The sequence below is a fragment of the Mugil cephalus genome, chromosome 2 (genome assembly GCF_022458985.1).
Source record: "Mugil cephalus isolate CIBA_MC_2020 chromosome 2, CIBA_Mcephalus_1.1, whole genome shotgun sequence".
Lineage (NCBI taxonomy): Eukaryota > Metazoa > Chordata > Actinopteri > Mugiliformes > Mugilidae > Mugil > Mugil cephalus.
In genome coordinates this window covers 21,155,960-21,175,425 of record NC_061771.1, presented here as the reverse complement: position 1 = coordinate 21,175,425, position 19,466 = coordinate 21,155,960, and the positions used below count along the sequence as shown (strand labels likewise).

The following is a 19,466-nucleotide window of genomic DNA, read 5'->3' as shown; positions in this document are numbered from 1 at the left end:
TTAAAGGTTTTGTTAACTGAGCCATGACAAGTAAGAGGTTTACATGCATCTTTACCTGTGTTTGCTATGCTGTGAAATAGGACGGATTTACATTGTTCTTCACGAATCATGGTGAACAGCTGAGGAGCTATGATTTGTAAGGCAGTTATTGGAAAATGATCAGTAAACTTTTAAAAGGTGGTTGAATTACGTATGGAATTTGATCAGCATACCATAACAATTGAAGACTGAATATTTGGGGGAAAAAATGCTAAACAAAAAATGCATTGGTATCACTGCTGCCTGGGGCCACGCCCCCTGAGTGACAAAGGAAAAATGTGGATTATCAGATCAAATCAAGGACAATTGGACTCACCAATGATCCATACGAATAAGTATGGATTTGGAAAAGTGGATTAGCCTCAGTTTCAGCAAGTTTAAGTTAGTTTTAGGTCATTTCAGTCATGATAAATGTAGCTAGATAAAAGATGCTAACGCTACGAGCTTTGCTGAGAAGTAACGTTAACCATACAAACAACAACATCGACAAACTTACCCTCCAGAACATAACTTAAGAAGTAACTTCATCAAAAAATACAGCATAAATGAATATTACCTGACACTAAATGTAAACCACAACAACCACACAAAATATGTGGCGCAAACTGATTATTCAAACTGATGTGGCTAGTTTCCGTGTTCAGCTGACACATTTTTCCCACTCAGTGGCCGTAACCATGGAGACTTCGCTTGCTGTGACATCATGTTCATATGCTCTATTGTCATATGGTGACGTGTGGTTTTATAAATGGCCACATGGTGGTGCTGTATATTCACAACTTTTTCTGTCTTCTTTTATCTGCTTTAAAATATGCAAATGTTTTACTGAAACAAACAGATAGAGGGGACCGAAAACAAACCCAACGCCGCTGTGAAGCGGGAGCAACAAACTTATCTGAGCATGCATGCTTTAACCTGAAAAACCCGACTGTTTTTTTGTTTTGTTTTGTTTTGTTTTGTTCTTTTTCTCTCTTTTGTGTTTCTTCTCTGTGTTGTTATACCGTGCTCCTTTTATGGACGGCTCAGGTGTGCTGGTAGGTGTCAGGTAACCACTCGCTGGTTCTGACACACCCAGCAGACAGGACAGAACAGGCTGACTTATATACAAGGAACAACCGCACCTGGCCAACTGGTTTCGCCCCTTTATTCGCTCCTTATTTAGAATAGCTACACATTAGTCACTGTCCTTAAATAAATAATCACATTTCACTGTTCCGACACAGGCGTGGTAATACCTTTGTTCAGGGTGTGATAGATTTTTATTTAGGTTTACCCACTTCACACAACACATCCACAACATTGTTTGTGGGTTTTTAATGGCCTGAGGGTGGACTATAAATGGTGGGTGTTTAAAAGAAGGTGGTTTAGCTTAAGCTTATACATAGAGGTTAAAATAAACAGAACATTGGCTATAATTTAATTCTCAAAATAATCTGGTTTATGACTTGACTTTAGGCCTCGAAAATCTTTTCGACGGCCCTGGGATTGAGGCTTCATAATGTAGGGCAGTGTGACAGGCACGATGAAAGAGTTAAAAAGAAACACACTGAAATGAACTCCACCCACGCCGCGTCACTCAGTTCGCAGGTGTCACTTCGAGTTTCAGTCCAGTCTTTCCAAACTTGAGTAGGTGATTCCCACGAACGCACGCGCAGCCCTGCTGATCCTGCTTCCCGGAACCGGTGCGTCCGAGCTTCTCTGGAAAGTTTCTAAAAGTTTGTAGGTGGGAGGACGGGAGGAGGGAGCTCCGTTTGAGGACCACAGCGGCTCAGCTGAGCTCTCACACACGGATCGGTCCGGCTCGGAGCTACGGGGATGTCGGCCGTGAAGAATCTGCAGCAGTGGTGCCGGGTCCAGTGCAACGGCTACCGGGATGTGTCCATCACCAACATGACCACGTCCTTCAGGGACGGCCTGGCTTTCTGCGCCCTCATCCACAAACACAGACCCGATCTCATGTAAGTAGAAGCCGGAGGACACCACAACAACAAAACGGGAAGTGGGAGAAGTTTGTAGTGTCCCAGTCAGTCTCTGCATCCCGTGGCTTTGCCGCATGAGCTGTTTGACTTCCCACCTCCGTTTGGAGGTTTCAGCATTTTAAAAAAAAAAAAAAAAATTTAATACAAAAAAGAGAAATCAAACTGCAGCTTCCGCAGGTCTGTAAAGAATGAGCTGAGCTGTGGACTCGGTGGAGCTCAGGGACCAAAGGGACCATCTTGGTCTGCACAAAGAGCCACTTAACTATTTTGGGGGTGTTGGGAATTGCATGCTTATGCATCTACACTCTATGTTACTGAGCTGCAGCTGACTCTAAAGCTTAGACTTCACTATTTAAATAAAATCCTTGGAAGTTGGTACACCTTTAAGACTTGGACTGAAAGTTGCGAGCAAATCCGTTCAGGTCAAAGAGCAGCAGGTGGGAATGAATAATGGTCATAAAGATCTCCGGTCCATATCTTATCTCAAGGTATCGTGTCACAGGAAGATTCTACTTTGAAATCTGAATTTAAGTGCCCAGCCTTGGTTTGATAATCTAATGCTTATCAAACGTCACCCCTGAAAGAGAGGATAGACGATTTAGAGGAATGTTGGAGTGGGAACCCTCTTCATTTGATGTTTAAATAATTCTTCTTTTTTTTTTGAACTCTTGGGAAGTTACTTTGGTGCCTTGCAAACTTCTTGTCTTCTCATTCAGAGACACTAGCTCCTCTTCTCAGCTTTCTCAAGCAGCTTTTATGAACTTCCTTAAGTTTTACTATATTTAATAAACACCAGGACAGTTTATTGAAATAAGTCAAGCTCACAGCTTTGAATTAAAGTTGTTTCAACTTCAGTGACAACTAGGTGAAGTTAATTCACTATACTACGTGTGTTCTATATTAAACTCGGCCTAGTGCTATTTATAAATACACAATATTATTATCATTTTGCATTTAATATCCCTTTACTAAAATATATTGGATTCAAGTTAATGTGTATTTAAAGAAATTTAAATTTGTGGGAGAAAATTTTATAGACATATATACAGAGGTCCGCAGTACCTCTGCAGACCTCTGTTGACCTCCGTTGAAGACCTATGTTCCAGATTATACATGATCAGCTGCAAGATTGTGACCGCTTACAGGAATAGCGCATAAATGCTGGGAAACGTTTGGACCTGGCATTAATGTGGATGTTATTTAGACATGTAGCACCCACCTAGACCAGACCAGACACCCCCACCCCATAGCAATGAGATGATGGCTGCAGCCTGACACAGACACACACACAAAAATGGTTTAGGAACAACTCAAGAAAACACCTGGCCTCCAAATTCACTACATCCAAAACTGTTCCAGTCAATCAAGGGATGATCCACAGAGGCCCCACCCCTCAACCCAAAGGCCCCCATGAACAACATGCTATTGTTAGACACTACAGGACAACCCCCAGAAGACCCATGTCCATTCTCTGATGAGTCACAACTGTTTTGGAGTCACGAGGGAGACTTACACTATATTAGGAAGGTGGTCGTAATGTTATGCCTCATTGGTCTATGATTGTTTCGTAAAATATGTGAAAAGCCTTCGTAATAATTCTCCAGTGTGTTCAAATATTCACTCAGTAATAATATAAAGCCAAGTGCTAGCAGCAGATTCTCACGTCTGTCCGAATTTCCGTTGGGGGATTAGTAAAATATTTCTGGTTCGGATTCTGATTGAAAAGTATTTTTCCTCCTTCTTTGTCCAGTTTATCTGCACATCCTTCTCACTCTGGAAGTAATATAAGATCATTGTTGAGCTTCTGCAGGAAACAAAAGGAAACCGCTTGGCCTTTTTTGCAAGAAACAGGGAACAGGGAGTTTCCTCCAGGGAGACATGGATAATATTTGCTCCTCTAAGTGCCTTGGCACAAGTTAGTCTGAACAAGATAACGTGTTAGTCCCTTGATTCATTTCTGAGATGTTCCAAGGCCCCCCTTTCCTTTTCTTTCTTTTTTTTTTTTTTTGCCGTCTGCGACTGAACTCTGCTTCACACACAAAAGCCCCTGCTTTTCATTTTTCCAGGGAGGTCATTAGACAGACACTTCTTTCTTTTCTAGAAGAGACACAGCTGCTCCGGTCTTCCTCCTTCTTCTTCTTCTTCTCCTCCTCCTCCTCCTCCTCTTCGCTCCGTTCCAGTTCCCACCCCGAGCCAGACCAGCATGGCTGCTCGGCTCGTGTTTACATGGGCCGGAGCGCTGAGCGCTGGTTGAAGTCTTCGGCTCCAACTCTCTCAATATAAACACTGATGTGAGCGCATGCTGATCCCCGCGTTCCTTTCGGTCTGAGAGCGCGGGGTCAGTGACTCAGCCGTAACTCTGTCACTGTCATGAGAAATGTGAGGAAGCCCTGTATGACTAAGCGTGTTCCTTCTGTGCTGCATGTAAACAGATAAAGGCATGAGGAAGGGGGGGAGTTGGATCACGTGTGAATTGTTACTCATGTCATTTATTATCGTCTTTCTGTTGCAGCAACTTTGATTCTCTGAAGAAGGAAAATGTCTTTGACAACAACAAGCTGGTAAGACTCAGTGTTTTCAATTTCTCATGACACACACACACATATTCCCTGAATATGCGCAGACTTTCAGCACAACAGCTCCCTGGTTCCTGGCCCTCCGTGCTTTTTTTTGGCTTTGTGAATGACGGTACGTGGTCGAGATTGAAATATTGCAGCAGGCTACGTTTACACAGGCGCAAATAGTCTGCTAATAATCACAATAACTGACCAGTCAGATTAAAACCACCTTAGCGGGAACACAGTGAGGTTGCGTGAACCATCTACATTCCCTTTAATAGGAAAACATAGGTACCAAGTAACCATGGGGATGCTTGATCCTTTGTTGGTATACGTATCCCGTGGGTGATGACGTAACGTGACGGGTTTCCATAAGGGATGGAATCACAGAGCCAGTACTGTCAGAATTCTGGGTTATAGCACATCCAGGTCACGTATGCTACTTTATTTAGGCAGCGTGACAGGAACCGTGTTGAAATAAGACAGATGCTTACTGAAAATCTCATTAGTAGCCTGTAAGAAAGCACTCCAGAGAAAAACTGTGACTGAAAGTTATGATACGGAGCAACTGAGTCACGAGATAAGGAGAACAATGAAGAACGGCGTCGAGAAATCGATTGTTTATACGTCAACGTCAGGATGACCTCTTTTCACGCTGATTGTAGCACAAAACAAACTGCAGACACGTATCAATCCGGCTTTTTTTTCCCAGATGTTGGTTTTTAATTCTCGTCCTGTCTTCGTCGATACGTGTGTGTTGCAAGGAAAGAAAGCAATAAAGAGAAACACGGAGGCGGCGGAACAGTGATCTTGGTTCATCTTTTACTGTTAAATCAATTCAATGGGGTCAATAAAGCTGTAAACCTCTTTTGTTTGTTTTTTTTCTGTAATATTTATGAAAGGTTCGACTTCCCTCAGCGGCAGAGCGGCTCTGAGCATATTCAAAAAGACATAAACAGATCATTTTAGTTCGTGTCTGTGAAAACATTAATTAACCGGGATCTCTGAGGAAATGTTGTCCCCAGGGGCTCCCAGGAGATATAAACACTCCGCCGTGTCCGTGGCTGACCCCGGGGCCTCCTTCCGGTGGGACATGCCTGAAACACCTCTAACGGGAGGTTTTTGTTTAATCAGATCCTTCACAGGAGGAACAGTGATGATTCCCTTTCTTTCCAATACTTTTATTTTTCATCAAATACTCACAAAAATAGTGACCATCCAACCTTTTTGTTGTTGTTCTTTGTTATTTTGAACAAACACTAACATGGCAACAGGCTAAACTGGTGTGTGCTAAGCTGTGATACAGAGTCTTCGCGGTGCTGTAGCCTTTTCATTTTGTTTGCATAAGTGATTCATCCCACCTACATCCGCAATAATGTTTTTTTGATTAGCTAATGCACCCAGTATTAAATGGATAAGAAAAATGACTTTAACCTCCGGTCATAGAGCGTCACACTATTTGTACCAATACTGAAACACCTCTTACTTACCTCAAACATATTTTAGCCCTTTTTTATGAGCTTAGATGGACCCGATGTGGCCCTGAAATAATGAACTGATGCTTTGCTTCCTGTTGTTTACTGCATGTCTTGGCTGTATGTCAGCATCTTTCAGCAGGAACATGTATTTTCAGCATTAGAACGGAAGGATTTATCCTAAATTTTAAATCATTTCAAATGCACCAATCAGCCACAACATTAAAACCACTGGCAGAAGAAGTAAATAACATTCACCACCCATGTTCTGCTGGGAAACTTTTGGACCTGGCGTTCATTCATGTGGACGTTACTCAGACATGTAGCACCCACCTAGACCAGACCAGGCCAGACACAGTGTGGTTGTTCCTAAAAATGGTTTGTGACCAACTCAAAAAACATGAGAAGATCCAAACATAGTGTTAATAACGGTGATAATACCTTTCTGCCACGTTTGGCCGCTACATGCCTGCTGACTGTAGATGTTACGTCAGCACCACGTTGCGCTGGGAGGGATTTCAAAATAGAAATGCGTCATTGTTCTGCACGGCTGACAGGAGATTGCCAAAAGCAGAGTGTTTCAACACGGGTGCTTTCACTCTGGCTGCATTGTTGCATTCTTTACTTTCGTTTTTTTTCTCCCTCAAACTCTGTCACTGGGCTCTGAGCTTCTGGGGCTGGGGAGGAATAAAGAGGGACATGGAGAAAACGCTAAGACATTTTATCAGAGGGCAATAAAATGAGTGGCGCAGGGCACAGGGAAGTAAGCAGGGCTTTTATGGCTCAGCAGCCTGATAACTGATTCAATCATGCCTCTGCTGGCATGCCTCCGCATGTTTTTCCTTTCTTTGCTTTCCCTTTTGCTTCCATGGAAGTGATCGTTTGGGAAAATCACAAACCATTTAAGTCTAGATTTAACCAAATCCAACTGAATTTAGACAAGGATGAAAAAACTTTGATTTCAACGCTCATTTCCCACTCTATCTACAAAACGAACACAAACGATGTGAAGGTCAAAACACTGGCTAGAATTAAAAGAAGATAAAAACTATTGTTGTCTTCATTTTTGTGCCATAAGTCTTTAAAGATGTCTTTGTTGGACGTCTCACAAAGGGAGACATTCTGCTTTCATTTAATTCACTGGAGCTGTGGCCTCTACGTTTCCTCTGCTTTGTTGCATAACGGTGATTTTATTTGTCAGGCGTTCATGGTTGCGGAGGAACAACTGGGAATTCCAGCGCTGTTGGACGCAGAAGACATGGTGGCTCTCAAGGTCCCCGACCGCCTCAGCATCCTGACGTACGTCTCTCAGTACTACAACTACTTCCACGGACGCTCCCCGAGTGAGTATTGCTAGCGCCTTCGCCCGCGTCCTCCTCTGATACCTGTCCGCCCTCTCCCATTCTCATACGTGTTTTATGTTACACAGTCGGTGGCATGGCGGGTATAAAGCGTCCGGCAGACGAACCCACGGATGAGCCGTCCGGGAAGAAGAACCAGCCGGTGACGGCTAAGGTGTTTCCCTCTAATAAACCCGCCAGAGAGAACAGCCCACCCCCGTCCTCCAACATCACCAGGCCCTCTCCTTCTCCGAAAGCAAGCAGAACCTCGCCACAGGTGAACTTTAGCACCCAGAACAAGCTTCTCAAAAAGTCTTGACTTTGGAAACGCTGAATGAGATTGTAGAATTTCCTCAAACTGGCCACATCAGAGATGACCTCAATAGCGTCTGTCTGTGTCAACAGATGAACAAAGTTCTGTTACATAATAGACAAAAGCCCTCACTGGCGCCCATCAGTCACTTGTCCCCCTTTGTCCACTCTCTGTCTTTCTCTCTTTGTCTTCCAGGATGTCCTGGTTGAGAAACCCCGTCAGACGGGCACCCTGAGTAATAAATGCGTGGTCTGCAACGGGCATGTTCACCTGGTGCAGCGGTATCTAGTGGACGGGAAGCTCTATCACAGGAACTGTGCAAAGTAAGTGAGAAAAGACGTAGTAGTAACTCAAAGTGAAAAATACAAATAAATGACCTGTCATATTTTCTAATTGCACCTTTAAAGAGTCGAATGGATTATTCGAGTTTAAAGTAGATTTATTACACTGATCTTAACATGATTTTACTTTATGTTATTAACAAAATACAACATGCACAGTATTACATTCACACAATTCATTTATTTCCTGTTTTCATACTTAGTTTTTATTTCCTTTTATTTTGATTTATTTTTTTAGTTTTTCAAGTTATTTTAAACTACTGTGTGCCGATTTAAACTTCATAAAATTAAAACATTTAAAAGTATCATTTAAAATCAGCATAAACAAAAAAAAAAAAAACAAAAAAAAAACCTGTCAACTTCCACAGAGGCCTTAGTTACTGCTAAGCTTGGCTAGTTAGCTTTTGGCTGAATTTGTTTATCTGGTGTCATACTTCTTTCTATTGAAATTAAAAAAAAAAAAAAAAAATCACGTGCTAAGAATGGTTATTTTTAATGAACCAACTCGTGTACTAAAAACTGTTGGGCCGTCGTTTTTCAAATTGAATAAATTGTTTAAATTAGCTTTGGCTATAGCTAACAGACCAGCTAGCTTTTATTCTCCTGAATACAGTCAGTGCTACATGTAGAATTTTTATTTCTGTGGTATCTTATTGTTTCTATGGCGAGGTGAAAAGTTACTCACATAAACTCATATTCAGGCTAATTTTAAAGTAGCATAAAGAAAAGGTTGCTGCATTTTTCTTTTGTAGCTGTCGTGCCAGAAGAATTTCCTCCTTGTAACCATTACGTGTGCCTGTTTGTCTTTCAGGACGGTACAATCCACAAGCGCGCCTCATCGAGATTTTCCCTCATACACCAATGTCTCCAGATTCAACCCCCCACCCAGCTCCAGTAAAACCAGTACGACAACTCCTTCCACACCATCCAAACAGGGACCAACATGGCTGACCAACAAAACCAGCACCTCTCCCAGCGTCTCCTCATCAGTTGTCACTTCTCCTCCTGAAAAAACTCAAACAGCTTTTGTCTCCAAACCCGCAGCTTCACATGGTTCTACCTTCGCTACGACCTTCTCCACCGGCGCCACCTCAAAGCCCACCGCCGCTCCCCTTGCGTCAACCACTGCCGCCAAGACACAAGAGTCTAAGCTCAAGTTTTTACAGGGTGACAATAAAGAAAAAGTCACCACAAGCATCAACGTGGACGTAAATAAGGGCCAGGGTGTGCGTGGTAAGACACAAGAGGTCACTGCTGGTCAGACCGTGTCCTTGGTTGTAAATGTCGGGGGTAAAGCAGCTTCTGCGGGCGGGAAAGTGAGTTCAAAACAGGAGGACACTACGAGCAATAAGACAAAAGCAGCAGCAGCTTTTCTCTCCAAGAAACTTGCAGAGGAGAACAACAATAACAACAGCAAGCCATCCTGGACCACTGTAGCTCTGAAGAAGACTGACAAGTAAGGAATCTGAGCTTCAGTCTGACCTCTGCTGGCGTAGAAGGGTATTTTATGAGTTCCTCTCCTCTTTTCAGACCTAAGTCTCAGGTTGAGACGCCTACAAAGGAGACGGGGAGTGTCAGGGGGAAGGTGAAGCTGAAGGCAAACCCGGCACTCCTGGGTGACCTGTATTCTACGGACCCCCCCAGCTCGACTACCAGCCCGGCCGGCTGGAGCGGACTCGCTGCCAAGACTCCAGACAGAGGAGCCTCAAAGCCTGGTAGCGCATCACGCAACAGTTCATGTTCAACTCACACGCTTTGATTTAAGAGTCTCAGCTTTTATAACTAGGCCCCCAAGACCCGTTCAATGTAGAAAAACACAACTTACTGCATATTTGCAAGAAATCAAAGGACATAAAAGCTTCCTCTAACATGACGCGCATTCATTCCAGTGAAGGTTAGTCAGTGTGGTTTTTAGTTTTTCAAATTTGCTTTTTAAACCAGAAACAAAAATTGGACAAAACAGTTATTGTGCAACAAGTCAAAAGAACACACAAACAAAAATAATACGTATTTTCCTAATGAAACAGTGAAACAGGAAGTAGCCTGCATCTTACAACATGCAGTAAATTTTAAACAACTGACAGATATTGAAGGTTCTGGAAAAAAAACTGACAAAAACTTTTACTCACAGAACATTTTCTGACCTTTTTATAATCAAAAAAGTAACAAAACAAAACAAAAAACACAGACGCCATAACCTACATACGTAGCCTACGGCGGTGTGAGTCATTTATACTTGTGTGCTAGTCAGTCTATAAATACGCCACCCACTCGTTGACATTGTGTCCTTTTTAGCAGCCGGGTTAAGGTTTGTTTCCGCTTTCTGTTTCTCTTTCAACAATGGTGACTGAAACTTTCGTCCATATTTTGTCAAAGACGGGTCATACATCTCCAAACCTCCTCAGTGTGTTCCACCTTTACTGATCCAAAACAATCAATTCAAAAATTGCGGCGCTGGACAAGCAGACAGAAATACTAAAGTGGAAACACGCTACTACCTACTCATTGGACCAATCACAGCTCTTGCAGTCTGTGTCGCCGCGACACGTAGTTGCCAGGTATTTCTGGGGTGTTGCCGTAGCTACGGTGTCACATTGACACAAAGCCTAAACTGCCTTAGAGGGTTAAGCCTCGTGTGTGCACCATTCATGCAAATGTTACATCTCAGGAACACGTTTATTTAAATTCACGGTCTGGACTGCTCTCTGACTGGTTGTTAAAGGCACACAGTACAATCACAGGGTGTCATTGTAAGTCATACTACTCAAATTCAGCTGTACTAATGTTCTCACAACTTAGAGGCTTCACTGATTCATTATTGACAAGAATTAAGAATGAATTGTTGATACCTTTAGCTCAACATCCATCGTTTTTACACTTTCCTTATAGCATGATTCATTTGATTTATGAGTTCTATCTATTTTTACACTGGCTTTATTACTTTTTTAATATTGTTTTTACCATTTGCCTGTTTGCTGTTGGTGTAAAAAGCCATCTATTCACGGTGTACTTGTGATAGGAAGTGGCTTAATGGTGAACGCCACATGAGTGTAATGAAGGAACTGAACCAGGAAGTGAAAAACACTACCTTCAACTGATTACTTTTTTTTTTTCTCTACAGTGTCAGAAATTGAGTCCAGTCCTGCAGATTGGAGGTCGAGCCTCAAGCCCGTCTCAAAGTAAGACTCGTTTTATTTACTTTGTTTGTTCTGTGCTGTCACCATATTTACGGTTCAGACTTGTTCCTGATGAATACCAGGGCGTATCTCTGGATATCGGCATAATGGAGCACTAGCCGTATGAGTTTCCCTCCTCGCGTCCTGTCCATCCATCCATCCGTCTCTCCAAACATTCCTCCCACAGGAAGCCTGTACCTGCTGCTCCTCCAAATGGCTCGGCCATCATTTGTAGTCAGGGCTTTCGGTTTCTCCTCTTCCGCCACATGCATGTGAGCTCCAAGTGGTGTCAGGACTGAGCAGAGTCCTCCGTGGCGCAACATATGCTCCTCACTCAGAGTTCCTCTCCCCAGATGACCTTTCCTCTCGCTGTCGTGAATCAAAATGAAGGACTGTAGCAACGCAGAGGACGGACTACTCGTAGATAAACTGACATTAATTAATTTGACTCTCTTTCTGTTCATCTGCTCGTCCTTCATCCATCCACAGACCCGCTGGTTCTTCACAGCCCTCCGCTAAGCCATTGATTAATGGAGCTGGAAAGACTTCAGGGTTCTCCGTCGGGCCTTCCTCGTCGTCCGCTCATCCTCCCGGCCTGAGCATTTCTGTCACTGCACCAGCATCTAAAGGTAAGAACACCTGTGTAGTGTGTGTTTGTGTGTTCTGTTTAAATATTAAATATTAAATGGACAATTTCGAGAATTAACAGAGGGATATTCACTTTTCTATCTCCTCCTAGTTCACTTGTTTTTCTTTGTTCTCAACTTTCTGAAGATATAAACGCGTTTCCTCTCTGCTTCCTTTTTCAGAAATAAATGGCCCAGAAGATGAAATCACAAACGGCACAAAGTCAGAATCAAAGATCTCCAAGGTATTCACCCTCAGTCAGAAAATACATTTGCTTCAACTTTTGCATCTGGGAATGAACAGGCATTCAACCTTTCTGGAAAAAAAAAGGCATGTACTGTAGAGAAGATCTAAATCAGTTTAGCCAGCAAGCTATTGCTAAGTTAGCATGCTAATAACATCGACTTCCGGTTTAAATTTGAGAAATAAGAGCCTCACTATGCCAGTTAACCTGTGTGAAAATTTAATAAAGACGCCTAAATATAATAAAAAAAGCATGCTAAAACATGAGAACACTGACTGGGAATGAACAGGCATTCAGCCTTTGTGGAAAAAAAAAAATCATAGGCAATTTAACAAATTGGCTGAGAAGGGACGTACCAATGTCCCAGAGATCATGTTTACTGGGAGACAAGACACAAATTAAAAACATAACGAATAGTGAACTCTATGGTGGACATCACTACGGCCGCTAGGACAATACTCAAACATTGCAAAGTACAAAAACAAAAAAACTGAATTAAAAGAATGGATTAACACCTTGATAAAGACTGGCTCATATGAGCTTATGATTAACAGGTTAAATAACAGAAATAAGGGAATAATATCAATGTGGGAACTCTTTTGGACCTTAGTCTGCAACATGAATGCCTCCCCTTAAAGTAGTTAATCTGTGACATTAAGGTAACCTGTTGGATGAATGTTTCCTCTTCCTCATGGACAGTTGGTATTTTCTTATTTTAATGTACTGTATTTAACTATTATTGTTATTTTCTTTATCTACCTTACACTATCTCAGGTTTGTTATACGAGTAATGATACGTGTGTTTTGAGCAACGATAAATGTCTCATACTATAAATCTCTGTACCAAAGCAAAAAGAAATTCAAAAAAATCTGAATTGCAGAAAATAAATAAATAAAAAATAAAAAGCATGCTAATGATATTTACATATACATATTTAAAATACCAGTATATATATAAAGAGAAAAGAAATGGGAAGGACTAAGAAGAACAAAATGAAAGTTTAAAAATGTAACTGCTAGCAAAGTAGTTGTATTACCGTATTTATTCACTTACATCTTATTAATAATCTAATGTTATTTAATAGCTATTTTGTCGTCATGTCTGAGCCTTGCTTCCCATTATCCATTTAACTGTTGTTAATTTGCACCTGTCGTTTTTAGACAAAGCCCGACTACATCCCCAAAGAGGCCATCATGAAGGAGCTTCAGGAGATCGACGACCAGCTGAACGAGCTGGAGAAGAGGGGAGTGGAGCTGGAGAAGAGGCTTCGCAGGAGCGACGAAGGAGGTGAGTCTTCTAGTCGCGGGACGCGGTGCTCGGAGAAGGAGACGAGGCAGGTGTGGAAGAAGGGTTCGCGCCCGGGATTAACCGCGTGTCTGTTTGTTTGTTTGTCAGAGGGTGAGGACGACTCACTCATGGATGAGTGGTTCAACTTGATCAGGAAAAAGCAGTTGGCCATGCGCCGGGAGTCTGAACTGGTCTACATGTGAGTACACACACACACACACTCACACACACACACACTCTTAGGAAAGGGGCACGCCACAATTTAGCGATTAGTGAAACAGACTTGTGGCCAGAAGGCTGACAGTTTGAATTCCCAGTGTCCTCCCTCCTCCGTCCCACCGCAGGCCGTCCTGGAACAAGGCAGCCTCACCCCCCAACCACCACCCTCCCACTGGCTGCGGTGAACAGAAGTGTGATGCAGGGCTCTCTGAATCTCTCTAAATAAATGCTGAAGATTCTTAGAGGCGCTGTCATTTGTTTTTGAATATTGATTTAGAGAAGATTAAATGGACGTCTCCCAGAGTTAGCGTGGGTTAGTGGCCTTAGGCTCCATCACGATGGAGACTGAGGCTGTGACTCACTGATTCATGAGTCAAGTAGTGTTTATTGTCACATGTTGCCACAGTATGTAGGTAAAAGGGTTATAGGGTTATACTGTTTTTACCTTCTACTGCTTCATATACGCTGACACACACATAAAAACTACTAAACTATGACTACAACATTTTACAACACAATGTTCTTCATACAACTACACAGGATGGTGGCGGGTAGAGTAGAGCTCCCCCTGATACAGGTCATAAGCTCCACCCTCCTCCATGTTAGTGGATGGGACTTGGACTGAACTGAAATAAGCTTCAAATAAGTAAAATTCAAGGACTGTGTCAGTCATTTTAGGCCAATATTGGTGCATAGTCAAGTGTCTATTGTTTCTGCTAAGTTTTGTTTGAGTTTGCTTTTTGAGGCTATGGAAACAGGAAACAGAAACAGGAAGCTGCCTGTATGATCCAACATTTGCTTGAAGAAGATAAACATAGGCTCATGAAAAATGTATCTCAGACTGTTATAATATTGTAATGCTAACTGACTGACAAAGTCTCACTAGCTGGACGTGATGTTCACATCAACACCTGCAATTAGTACATATTAGCACAGACTCTTCCAAAGACGATGTAATGGAGACCTTGGAGACAGCTCCTTAGACGGTACAAGGATTTAGAGCTGCAACCATCTGTGAATGAACTTAAGGAGGTGATTACTGACGGTGGTATAATTTCTAATGCCTCAGAGTGCCCAAAAAATATTGTGCTATGGATTAAATTCATCACAATAATAATAATAATAATAATAATAATAATAATAATAATAATAATGCATCAGTTTTATATAGCGCTTTATCACTCAAAGACGCTGGTACTCCTACAACTCATAGGAGCGAATTGTATCCTATTTTCAGTCAAACAATTTCCTTCTGGTTGACTCTAGAGCACAATTTACCAAACACAGATATTGTGATAAGATCAAACTAAACTTCAACCTTGTGTTTTCTTTCTTTCTCGGGTGTTTAGAGGAAGAAACCAGGACCTGGAGGAGCAGCAGCCGACTGTTGAACAAGAGCTCAGGAGACTGATGGAAAAACCTGGTGAGGACTTCAGTGGAGAACGGATACAACGCAGTTCACAACAGAATCAGAGTTGTGGTGTGAGGCTAAAATATGTGGGGTTTTTTTGTATGCTCAGATCATCTGAAAACAGCCAGGGACAAAAAGAGAGAAGAGGAGCTGATGGCCAAACTGGTGGAGATCATCAACGACAGGAACTCTATTGTCGAGGGTCTGGACGAGGACAGACTCAGGTGTGTTTTTAGACGGATCAGGGAGTTAATTTAATAGTTAAGTGGTTGGATACATACATACTGGGTGAAGAGCATAAAGTTTAGAGCTGCTTTTATATGTGGTCCCCAGTTTTCACAAAGGAACCTGCCATAAATATCCCCCCAAATAAACAATAAGTGAAGATTTGACAATATTACGGTAGTTCTTACTCTTCTCAAATGATTTGGACATCAGAAGTGATGCCTAACAACGTAAAGGTTCTGGGTTATTGAAAAGATTACTTTTACTAGATATTTAGGCCAAGTTTCAGCCCGGCGCCATTTGTTCACTTCCTGTCCAGTTTATTCTTACAGTTTGCACTGAATGTATTTTATTATAAACCTGCAGAATATAGTCACTCATGTGGGTTTTTTGTGCATTCTTATTTCATTTCCTCAGGGAGGAAGAGGAGGACGAGGAGCTAAACAAGATGATGAAGAATTTAAGTAAGTGTGTCCACCACTTCCACAGGCGGCCTGCCGACGCTCTGTTCGTTCGTCAGTTACCACATCTGCAGTGTCGGGTATAGCTAAATTGGATTATAAATTATCCAGCTGAGGATTTCCATCATGGGCGCCTAATTGAAGCCGATATAATTCTCTCTGTGAGGTTTATGGACGTGTGAAGCTGTGTTGTGTTTGTAGGGGTGCTGCTGGGCGATGTTTTCCTCTCATTTGATCTAATGACTGCTAATGGAAAAAAGCATCAAACAGAATGCTCCCTCTCTTTTGTCAGTAGATAAATGGATAATGTAGACTGTTGCTTTGACCCTCCGATAAAACGCCGTTAAATCTGGCTTCATTTGCAATTCATGACTAGGAAAGCAGGTCTGAAATTGAGGAGGTTTACTGAACTTCATTGAAATGTCATTGTGTCACAGTGAGCGAATACCGTACGTGGGCTCAACACTAGCCATTTGAATTTTAATGGATTCGTTAAGTTAATGCTAAAGTTTCACCATTTATTTTCACCCTGTGCAGTCAGTTTACATTAATACATTAGTTTTAGCCTCATATTTTAGCATAGCTTAGCGCGATAGCACAGTGTAAGTTATCCTAGCTTTGCTTAGATTACCTTAGCTTGGTGTTGTAGCGGAGCATGGGTTATTTTAGCTTAATTTAGTAGTGAAAGTTATCTTTGTCTGTATGTTAGATTAATTTAGTAGCCTAGTGTGTTAGCTTAGCCTAGTTTTGTAGCATGAGTTAGCTACACAACTTAGTTTAGTTGTAGTGACAGTTATCTTTATCTTAGCTTTGTTTAGTCACATACTGTGAGTCATCTTTGCTCAGCCTACTAGCATAGCATAAATTATATTTTGTAGCTTCTTATGTTAGATTAATTTAGTAGCATAATGTGTTAGCTTAGCTTAGGTGTGTAGCATGAGTTAACTTAGTTTAGCAGCATATCTCTTAGCTTTCTTTAATCATAGGGATAGTTGTCTTTGTTTAGTTTTGTTTAGCATTGTAGCATAGATTGTCTTATTTTTTTAGCTTCTTATATTAATTTAGTAGTGAGTTATAGCATGAGTTATCTTTGCTTATCGTAGTTTAGCAGCGTCGCGAAGAGTTTCTATGCATAATGTAAGTTATCTTAATTTCACTTAGTGCAGCTTAATTTTTTTGAAATTTCCTTTCATTTTTAAATTTTAAAATAAATTTCTTAAGCAGTAAAGACTAGGCCAGAGTGAATTGGTTTTCAGAAAACTGCTGAATTTTCAAGAGATACTGGCTGTGTATACAGAAAGTCTTAGCATATTGCATCTCCCAATAACTACTGCTTAAAGTTGTATTGTAAAGTTCATTTATCTACTTTTTGTCTTGATCATGTCTGCATACATAAATAAATGTGTGTTTCTCTCGCTCTTTCTACCTCAGATGTTAAGGACAAGTCTAAGACCAAGTCTCCGATGTCCAAAGTGCTCAAATGGTTGAAGAAGAAGGAAGAATGATGCTCTGCAAAACACGCCGCTGTTTCTCCTTCCTCTGATGCTTTCGCTGCTTAGCGTCGGTGTGCTCAGCCTGTGATTCATGGGATAACATTGGAAATAGTGCGCGCAGCGTGTGTGCAATCAGCCGGCGTCATCCAAAATGTCCTTCCCTCTGTCGGCTACGTCACTCAAGATCCGACGTTTCTCCAGCCTGCCGGCGTACCACACTTACACACACAGATCATTTTTTTTAAAGGGGTTAATGACTCACTTGTCGTGATGTGATTGGGTTCAGTGCTCCAGTTGTTAGTTTTAATCCCCTTCTAGTCTTAATCTCTCAACTTAATGCTCTCTCACACATACGTTGCTGCTCCAACTGAAATGTCTTGAAATGTTGCTTGTACACATTAACACAGTTGCTAATAAGAGAACGAGACTCATCAAAGAGGTCGGACAGATGCTCTTGCTCCCTGGTCAGTCCAGGCTACACAACCACTAAATATGTCAGGAACTCCAGGGTCTCTGTCTGACCATGTTGATGTATTTGTGCATTTTTTTTTTTTTTTATTTTGAACAATTTCTTGCGTACATTACTTTAAAGGGCAAACATTCATACGCTACTCTTCACAATATCATCAAAACCTGCAGCACTGAATGCTTTTATTAATAGTGGTTTCTACTAGTTCATAACTAAATGTCAAGCTGAAAAAAAAACCTTTTTTATATACACAAACGACAGAAATATGTAATGAGGGATAAAACATGACATGTGTACGTTTACCTTTTTCTGAGCGAAGTGAATATTCAGGAAAAAACTCTTGTCCTGGTATCTCTGTCTCATGGAGGTTTTAGTTTTCTAGTTTTCTGCTCATGCACATGAAGAGGGATTTGGGCTGTTTTAATGGCTGAATAGATGAAAAGAGTGAATGATTTGATGTTGTCTGCATAATTTTTTGGTTGGTTGGCTGTTTGGGTCTTGAATGGAAGAAATGGTCCACATTGGACCTGGATTTGTACATGTTTTTTGTTGGTTTGTTTTAAATATTTTTCACCTGAATTAACTGTCTGCGTGTCCAAATGAGATATTTTATGTGTAAATTAGTTCTTAAAGCACTAAAGCAACTTTTTTTCTCTGTAGCCAAACTGTTCAATTTTAACAGAACTAGTTGGTAATGCACATAATTAGACATTGTGTATATACTGTATGCTTATGTTCTCATGCATTTGGCTGCAGCGGTCTGAATATTAAATACAGAAACAAGCCTGGATTTTAAATGAATTTGCTGCATAGAAGTTAATAAAAAGACGGCAAAAGCAGTCGATCGTGGTTTTCTCTATGATGATATTTAATAATACAAGGACAAAAAATGTGCATTGTATAAACTTTATAGTAATGCAGTTCAGCTGATAGCAGTCTTGTGTTTTTTCTATATGTATATAAATACTAATTCATTTAATTGGTTTAGTTAATTTCCAACCAGCGAAGAATTTGTTGCTGTGCCTGCAATTAAGATGCAATGCATCTGGATGATCACAAGGAGGCAGTATGTGACTTTCCATGTCACTGACGCTCTGTGCGCACTGAAATCATCGGTCTGTATAAATAAACAGACTCTATGCACATCCCAAACACAGAGTTACACATATAGATTTCCTCATCTACTGTTTAAGTTTATGCACCTAAAGAAAAGTTAAAAAAGAAAAGAAAAATTATTTCATATGTGGTCTCACCAGAGCAGACAGAGTCAACAAGCAAAAACCTATTTCCCACTGAAACAATACAAAATATGCAGGTTGTCTTTGTGATTTTCTCACTCCGGAAGAAATAAAAACAAAATAATATTATGCAAGTTGCTTTAAGCATTAATATGAGTTAGTGTTTGAGTTGAGAAAGAGAACATATGGACATTAGAATGACCTGAACCAGCCATTTTTCCATAAAGAAATAATTTTGGGGAATATTTTATGAGCTACAAGTTAAAGACCTTTGTTTTAAATACAAATATTCTATTGTCTCTCCTTCAACTATGTGCCTACAGTCATCAAGGGCTTTCACTGTACTTATGAAAGAATTGGAAATTGCAAATACAACTCATGGAGGAGCTGATATATTTTAAATTTTGAGTATTTTAAGACCCCCAAAAATATAGTATTTGGATTAAAATGTGTGAGTGCAGTGCACCTAAGCATCTAAAAAGTTCATATTTGTGTATTTATAACAATCAAAGTTGTTCAAAGTTTAATCACTTTTACTTGCAAAAACTTATTTAAAAAAAAGTGAAGAGT

At 41.0% G+C, this 19,466-nt stretch overlaps 1 protein-coding gene across 1 annotated transcript; it reads left to right on the top strand.

Moving 5' to 3' along the window:
• Nucleotides 1-1,345: 1,345 nt before the first annotated feature.
• Nucleotides 1,346-18,497, top strand: LOC125004454 (MICAL-like protein 2). Its single transcript, XM_047579062.1, has 16 exons — nucleotides 1,346-1,997; nucleotides 4,531-4,579; nucleotides 7,253-7,394; nucleotides 7,481-7,668; nucleotides 7,900-8,027; nucleotides 8,857-9,501; nucleotides 9,576-9,760; nucleotides 11,167-11,224; nucleotides 11,711-11,850; nucleotides 12,031-12,092; nucleotides 13,254-13,380; nucleotides 13,489-13,579; nucleotides 14,949-15,022; nucleotides 15,120-15,234; nucleotides 15,653-15,699; nucleotides 17,128-18,497. The coding sequence occupies exons 1-16, from the start codon at nucleotides 1,855-1,857 to the stop codon at nucleotides 17,199-17,201; spliced, it is 2,268 nt and encodes a 755-aa protein (XP_047435018.1). The 5' UTR covers nucleotides 1,346-1,854; the 3' UTR covers nucleotides 17,202-18,497.
• The last annotated feature ends 969 nt before the right edge of the window (nucleotides 18,498-19,466 follow it).

Coding starts and splice junctions, on each gene's coding strand:
- LOC125004454 (XM_047579062.1), top strand. CDS start 1,855: ATGTCGGCCGTGAAGAATCTGCAGCAGTGGTGCCGGGTCCAGTGCAAC. Junction 13,580..14,948: donor GAGTCTGAACTGGTCTACAT/GTGAGTACACAC, acceptor TCGGGTGTTTAG/AGGAAGAAACCAGGACCTGG. Junction 15,700..17,127: donor CAAGATGATGAAGAATTTAA/GTAAGTGTGTCC, acceptor TTTCTACCTCAG/ATGTTAAGGACAAGTCTAAG.